This window comes from Tuber melanosporum (assembly GCF_000151645.1).
Source record: "Tuber melanosporum whole genome shotgun sequence assembly, scaffold_226, strain Mel28".
In the NCBI taxonomy this organism is placed as follows: Eukaryota; Fungi; Ascomycota; class Pezizomycetes; order Pezizales; family Tuberaceae; genus Tuber; species Tuber melanosporum.
The window spans coordinates 2,610-10,709 of NW_003298893.1; the positions used below are offsets into that span (position 1 = coordinate 2,610).

The 8,100-nt window shown below is 47.3% G+C and overlaps 1 protein-coding gene; it reads left to right on the forward strand.

The window, feature by feature from the left end:
* Nucleotides 1–6,694: 6,694 nt before the first annotated feature.
* GSTUM_00000832001 (uncharacterized protein) lies at nucleotides 6,695–7,811 on the forward strand. XM_002838123.2 has 3 exons: nucleotides 6,695–6,922; nucleotides 7,000–7,218; nucleotides 7,291–7,811. The coding sequence occupies exons 2-3, from the start codon at nucleotides 7,102–7,104 to the stop codon at nucleotides 7,375–7,377; spliced, it is 204 nt and encodes a 67-aa protein (XP_002838169.1). The 5' UTR covers nucleotides 6,695–6,922; nucleotides 7,000–7,101; the 3' UTR covers nucleotides 7,378–7,811.
* Nucleotides 7,812–8,100: the final 289 nt, after the last annotated feature.

An 8,100-nucleotide genomic window follows, 5' to 3' on the forward strand; every position in this document is an offset into this window, starting at 1 on the left:
AGGTGTTATTATTACATATTTGGAGAGCCTAAAGGCAACATGCCGTCTCATACTTTACCCTTGAAGCCGACTATATTTTGGAAGCACGTTCAACCAAGCAGTAGCTTTAGCTGCGACGTTGCTTGCAGAATTGAACTGGTCCTATAGTTTAATGGCTCTGTGTTGTGACTATACAGAGGCTGTCGACCATGATGGTAATAAGTAGATGACTAATCCTTCAAGACATATTGATGTTGCATCTCATTTCAACCATGAGCAGGTGGAAGATGGGGCTTTGACCCTCGCGTCTGAAGGTAGCTTTGCGGGCATCTGCACCCAGCTCGTCTTAGGAAGAAATCATAAGCACTTGTGTTCTGAGATTCTTGATACAAAGTGACAAATGGTATTAATTTTTCTGCTTTCGTCCTTGGTCCATTTTCTTATTTACTCTCTTATCCTAGACTCTGAGTCACCTATGTCATCATCATTCCCGATTGATTCTCGTTAGCTTCCTATTCCTGCTGTTGTGATGGACATACAGAGACCGTGGCGACAGTCAGTTCGGCTGTGAGAAATAGGCCACGTGGTCGATTTGGGTATTAGGCTGCGTGGTTTATTGTTGAAAGCACCTGAACAGCGGATATAAGTAGGCTGCAGCCCTCCTGTTAGAAAAGAATTAATATTAATTGAGGTTTTTCGCCCCCGCCCATATTTAGTCTTTTACCACACGTTTGACGACTTATACTGGCTTCAATTCTCCATTCATTTCACCCCGCGACCAAAGTTTAAAGGGAGATATTGAAAAAGAAATATGAAGGTTACGGCTAATCCTCCACATTCCCCCACCTTCACCAAATCTGAACATCTCATCGGATCCCCAGGAAGGGGGAATAAACAACCAAGAAAATACTACGGCTATGTGTGCAGGGTTAGGAAACATTTCCCAAACGCGAATCCGACACCCTGGTTTCCATGACAGCTGTTAGGAAATGCCACGTATCAGCCCAATAGGCGCGGAACATGACTGATGGGCTTCCTTAGGGTTAGGGATTCGGCCTACCTCGAGCTCCGCAATATTTCCTAGCAGCCTGCCTTGACTCTGCCTATACCTAATAAGCTCGCATACCAGTAGCCTGGGGTGTTGGGAACACAGAATGACTCCAGCAAGCGTTAATCACCGCTTTGTGTTTTGAATGTGCCATGCCGTTCTTCAGGCGGTCATGTCATGGTTTGATTCATTCGGTTCGGCTGAAGCGTTTCCTCCAGGAAGTAACACCGCTGTTCTTGAAAGAGCAATTGTCATCGTTATTACATATGATCGAATCACTCTAATGGGTTATTGATATCTTACGCCCTTGTTATTGTCCGTCAAGCACCTAGAGCCCTCTTGTTTTTGTGGGTTTACGGGCGCTATTCCAAATGCGTTGTCAATTCTTGGCGTCAAGAAACGAAACCGAGTCGGCCAATTGTTGCCACCAATTACCATATGTGTGCTGTGACTGCTATACACCATCTTGGGGCGAGTGTGCCACACGGGAGCAGTATAAATAGCGTAATGGGAGAAGAAAATTTTCCACCATCACCACGGACGAGAGCACCCATCCCTACACGAATTTCACTTATTCACCTCCGGTATTCCGCCTCAACTAAGGGAAAATTATCACAATGTTGCCATACTCATCTGGTTACAATGACTTCCGCCTTCAGTGCAGCGCTGTTAGACCTCACTTTGGAATCGAAGAGCTGTGTGAGCCGTATATGGGGGTTAGTTTGGGCGGCGATTGTGACAGACGGCCGGGTTTACAATATCGTCAATACCTTTTAGGAAACGGTGTCGTTTTCGCATCGACGGCCGGGGGCCCCGACGGGGAACAAAGCACGGCAGGAGATAAACCCCACAATATTACTCCATGTGGATCACCATCCGCAGAACGTAGCAGCCATAATACATCTGTCGCCAACCTCAGGGACCTATCCTACACGCAACTTCTGGCCACCTGTGAGAGGTTGCAACGCGAGAACCATGACAAAGTTAATCGGCTGGGCGTATGCCAGGAGCACATTGCTTCGCTCGAGTTATGCAATGCAAGATTAGAGCGCCGGGTGAAGTCTACCCAAAACTCCCACAACGCGCACTTACGATTGCGGAACCGTTTCGTGAGCACATTCAAGCGAGATGAGCTTATCTGTGATACTGCTCAAGATAGAAGAATGATTGCGGAAGGAAATGCATGTGCGCATGGTGGGGATGCAAAAGCTGATGCGCGGCTATATATTGGTCCGAATAGAAGAGAAGATGATTATGTTTTTAAAGAATTGTATGGGTTATTTCCTGAAACGGTGGAAAGAATTAGTAAGTACTTTTCTCTTACCTGAAAATGTTCCTCTAGTATATAGGCTCATGTAACCAGAGGACGTAGATATGATAAATCTCCTGAACATCCATGCCAGTGTTCGGGCCTCAAAATACAAAGAAGGCACCGAAAGGTTCTACGACTGCTTTCACTCCTTTATCAATATCTTGAAGGGAGGTCAGACGGGCCTTGATAAAGACTGCCCAGTTGAAGCTGGCACTGCATTGGCAAAGGCTTACTGGGCCTTCCTCCAGGCATCCCGGACAGAGGTTCGGGAGATACCACCATCGTCTACTGGTCACGGAGGTGGAGGACGGTAGGCTCAATGGGAGACAGGAAGACACGCAGAGCTAGCATAGCGGTAATGGTCTGCAAGCTGCGTTAACCTCCAGTGGTACCCCGTGGGGCCCCGTCACGGGGGGGCAATGGTCAGTGCCATTCTACTCAATGTCGGGCGAACGACCGATTTGCCTTCACCCCAGCTCACATTAAGGTTGCTCAGTCCGCTCAGTTGAGCTACTGTTTTGGGACCAGTCTCACTAGCAAAGTAGCTGGGGTAGGTCAATCTGAGTCTGTATTAAACACGGAAAACCCGGCAGATCTTCTCAACACCTCTTCCTCACCGATACCATATCGGACCAGGGATAAACTATTTTTATAAGGCGCAGCGGGACGAACACAGCGTGGGGGAGGCGAAACGAACATGTGCAGATAAATTCGATAATCAAACTTTGAATTTTGGTTTCTTGTCCTTTTCGCCCACCAGCTTGTACCAGATATTAGATTGGTAGAGCTATCATTGTCAAACATTGGGTTCTCACTACTACGATAGATAGAATTTCCATACACTCTCCGTTGGGGCAGATATCCCACGTGCCTCTCCCCCTTCGCTCGGGCAATTCCTGACCTTGCGGGGCCGTACCCACGCGTTGCATGCCCTCAAGATGTATCGATTGCATTGCCCAATCAGAAATCCGTGACTAAAAGAATAAAGTGATGAAAGAGTGACAACCAGAACATAGCCAGGCAATGTAATGTATTCGTGAGCACAGCAGAATATGAAATCTGGAAAGGTGTGTTTTTTAGATAGCGATTGCCTGCAGCGCGTACTTTGTAGTAAAAGGAGTAAACCACTGGTGTGGTAGAGTGCGTTGATGCGTTCAGCTTTCGCCACAAGACAGATTAATTCGTGCCCAAGTACAGGAACAACGATCCCTAGCGGCTAGTCCTGACCATGCAGAAGACTCCATGTCAGAAGTTAGGCCGGTCCGGTCGAGGTTCCCTGCCGCCTCCAAAATCAGGCGGCCCCCAGAACTAAACTACTAAGTCGCGTCTTGGCGCACTCCACGCCAAGGGGCGACATGCACCGTTAAGGCCGCTGGATACCTATGCAATCCCAAGATATTCATGGACTACTGAGGCCTTTACAGTCCTCAGTAGTCACGCTCATCTTAGTATTGGCACGAGGGAAGGTAGGAGACATATTTCCATTACGCAAACTGCTCCACCATGACCTTACCTTAGCACGCTTCATCCGAATCATTCCAAATTGAGAAATAGCTTTCTTCTTCCCTGCTGGTGCCTCGGTAGGCATAGGTATTTTCCCAGGAAGGTGCACGTCTGGTGTAAGCCGGATTTCCGCTAAGCGATGGATACAGCTGTGAGCCAACCACCGGGGAATATGGAATAGAGGTGAACATAACCACTCTGATGTAGACACAGATGGTATTTATGTTAGAATATTCGCGAAGGTTCCTTATCCTTACCACGACCCCGACCATGGATCACCTATGACAATGGATGTTTTGCTAAGAGAAGTTATGTTTGTGAAAATGTTACGGAAAATGATAGTTGAAGCGGTGGTTGTTTGTACTAGAAGCTAGTTGCAGCGGAGATGTTTGCAAGGTTTGAGAAATAACACTAGGAAATGTTCGATGTTTGGAACTAAGAGATGGAACACGGAGAATGTCACACTACAACGATTGGGAAAAAAACGATGGTTCAGCTCGGGTTAAGGATTGCAGGCGAAGGAAGGAGAAGCGTGTAAGAGGATGAGACGTGCGAAAGGGATTGAGGGATGATATGTCTTGGAGGATGTTAGGGAGTGTGGTGTGGAAGGATAAGGAGCATGAGAAAAAAGGAAGAAAAAGAGTCTTGCGAAGAGGAAGAAGACTTTGTTCCGTAGTTAGAAATCGTGTATATAGTACGCTGCTGGCAGCACAGAAAAGAATAAGGACCGCAAGACAATCTCCCCTCTACCCATCATAGCCTATTCATTTTAATTTACACTGATTCTTATCGACCGCACGATGAACCCCACTACATACAAATCAACCGAACCGAACCATGCAATTTCAAACTTATATGAGATCATTTCGGCTTATTGGTGCAAATGTGTTAGAAGCATTTATGAAGACAATGGCGCTTGGATGGGGGCGGATAGCTTTCATGAGATCTTTGTGAAGAAGCGCGAGGTTTTATTAAATTTCTTCATCTCAACCTGTTCTAAATCAAACCTACTATTGTTAAAACGATATAGAACCGATATCGGCAATCATTTTTGCGGGAGAAGGGAAGATGTCATTGCGATGACGAAACGGAACTCAATGGTCATATCCAAACTGGTGCTTAACGACTGTCCCTAAGAGTCCGGTTGGACCATTTGGAGGTTGGACTGGACGTGGCAGAAAGATGGGAAGGATGGGAACCCCGGGTGCCTCCCGCGTAGTACGCATGGTAAACGGGCTCCGGATGCCTCGCCGGGCCCTGTAGGCACTTACTAACGGTTGCAACCGAAAGAGAGAAAGACGGGAGATTTACGGGTGTTGAGGGCGTAGACCTGGGCGTATAACTAAGGATAGATCAATGATTCTGCGAGCAGATATCAAATGTAAATCTGTTACTCATAGAGGGGAGGGAGAGGTGATATAGAATTACAAAGACAACGGGATCATTTACTCAGACTTGGAACATACCATTTTTTCAGACGTATTCGAGAGCCTATGATCAGTAGGTAGAGACCTCGCACCTGCTAGTTCTATCGAGTTGACTAGGCCGACAATTAGCTGCCTTTCCCGTTCCTTCACGTGATCTATATCCTTCTCTAATACTGCATCCACGGGAGATGGTGCTGTCAAATTGTTTGGGTCAATTGTCAAAACCTCCCCCAACTAAACTCTTCAGGTGGCCGCCACCGGTTGAAATAGCGACATCTCCATCCATCCAAGTTCGTAATGGAAGGAAGATTGTGAATTGGGAAGTAAAATCGTAGCCAATTATATTAACGGGTGTCGGGGTTTTAATCCATTGGAATGGAGTGTGCCTGTCCTCGGTTTTCTGTTTTCTATATTATGAGATATTCCTGTGTCACATAACGCCAGCGCTTGGGCCCGACGACCGAGGCCTGGCAACACGATTTGTATTACTATTCCGAGATTTTGGATTTGCCGAACGTCTCGCGATCTGGGCAATCGACACATCTACCAGAGCAGCGCACGGCCAAGTGTAATGGCGTATGCGGTCCGAGGGCAATACTAGTATGATTCGTAAATACACCGGAATATAGTTGGTGGAAAGCCTATTATTAGCATTCACGTGTATTCTCTCAACCAAGGAAAATTCCCAATGTTCCTGCTGCGTGAGTTGTACTTCTTCTACACTAACCGAAACGCCTGATATATGCTTTTCCCCTCAATGTTGCGGGTATCGAAACTCGGATCCCGTTGAAGATGGTTGCCGTGGGCAGCAATTATCGCGTGTGTTGTTCAATTCTATTGTAAGGTGTTATTCGACAGACATTAAGTCTCGGCATGATACCGTAGTTGGGAATTCGAATTTCGCTTTGGCCCTCGAACCCCCTCTCGTGAATGAAACTCTCATCTGTATCGTCTCATGGCCGAACAGATTTCAATGTTTTTTCATCGCACTTCAGGAGCCTTGTGATCAGCTTGCCTTTAGAGAACAGGTCTTTCGAGAAGGGAGATGCCACGTTGGCATGACGTCAGCATGCTCTCCAAGACCGCGCGGCAGGGGGTGGAGAGACATTCTTGGCACCATGACAGTAATCGAGATGCACATCTAGCCTCTAATCGAGACAATTTCCGCGGCGGCCAGGGGGATGGAGATGGAGGAGGAATTGAAATTTGTTGAGGAGGAAGCCGAGCTCATGGTTTGGAACTTGTCTCTTCCTCCTGCCACCGTGTCTTTGGCCAATATGACACCACTCCCGCCTTCCCCGATCCCCACACATTTAAATTGATATAAAGTTAACATATCCACCAGCCTCACCTTTCTTCCATCCTCCCCAACATTAGCAACCACCACCACCACCACCGTCTCCGCGCCCCCTCACAAAAGATTCCCTTCAAACTACTGAGACAATCATGAAGCTTTCTATCTTCGGTCTCACTGATTGCGGTGACAGTATCATCGGAAAGCCTGTTCCACAAGCTCGCTAAGCACTTGGTGCCGCCTACGACTGGGTTGAATGAGATTCCGGGAGACAACCCTCTAAAATACTGCCATGAGGACCATTCCGGTGATATCTTTACTATCGAGAAGGTCGACCTGACCCCCAATCCGCCCATCCGGTGCGTTATACATCCCGCCCCTCTTCCTTCCCATACCCTCTGGTACCTTAAGTGATCATTGACAAAGGTTCATCTAGTGGGAAACCTCTTACTACGCAAGCTGTTGGCGTTCTCAAAGACAAGGTTTCCCGAATAGCACCCATGTCGACGTTACCGTTAAATATGGCCTCATTACGTTGATGAAGCAGTCACTGAACATCTGCGACCATGTGGGTGAGCTTGGCCTCGAATGCCCGATTGATCGAGGCAGGGTGACGCTGACCCAAGTGGTCGATGTCCCCAAATTTATTCCTCCCGTAGGTTATTCCCAGCACTAGTGCTTGCGATCATGCCGAGGGGGTTCAACTCGTTAATATACATTTTATTAGGGAAAGTACACTCTCAAATGCAACGTAACGATCGCCGGTGTCAGGCCCATAACGTGCCTCACTGGAACTATCGCATTTGGCGGCTGAATATCCACCTCGCTTATTTCATGATCAGAAATAATACAATATATCCTTGGTTGCCATGCAGTCGGTGGGGGGGGACGGTTAGACAACGGGCTGGTTCTCGTGGCGAACATTCGTTAATAAGTACTTACTTAGCGGTGTGGAAACAACATTCATGTCTGTGCGCTCAATATAGTTGGCACATCTCTTTTCGCTGTGTCATATCACCGCGGCCGTTCCCAGCCTCTGCCTTCTTGCCCACTTTTCTATTCCTGCAGAACAGCTTGAGGTCAAATTGCGGCCCCAAATAGAATTCCGTTTCACAAGAGTTTACATCTAACATTCGCTACCACTACATCGGGGTGCTTATTTCTTGTTCTTTGTTTTTCCCTCTTCAATATGGTGGACGATGTTACTAATCACTGGCGCTCCACTGAAGACATGTCCTATACTCATATCATGTAGAACATGGGAGAGGGTTAGGAAAGGAGGGTTCAGCGGAGTCACTTACTCGGCGAACTATGCGAAGTGGGGGGTAAAAAGGTATACCAAAGCAGGGGGGTACTGGCGAAAAAGAGGTGCAGGGCCCTGGTTTGAGAATGTATGGAAATAGTGTGATTATGTTCAACAAGACTCCCGGGTGAGTTAGCTGTGGTTCGTGTATTTATAAAGGGGCCCCTCCCTCCTCATTTAAATAGACTGTGGGTCGACGAAAAGATCAAGTCTATCCCAAGTATAATTGTTTCA

Bases quoted from the DNA above. Each gene is read 5' to 3' on its own strand.
- GSTUM_00000832001 (XM_002838123.2), top strand. From the start codon at position 7,102: ATGAAGCAGTCACTGAACATCTGCGACCATGTGGGTGAGCTTGGCCTC. The intron at 7,219-7,290 runs GTAGGTTATTCC...ACATTTTATTAG, and splicing joins TCCCCAAATTTATTCCTCCC to GGAAAGTACACTCTCAAATG.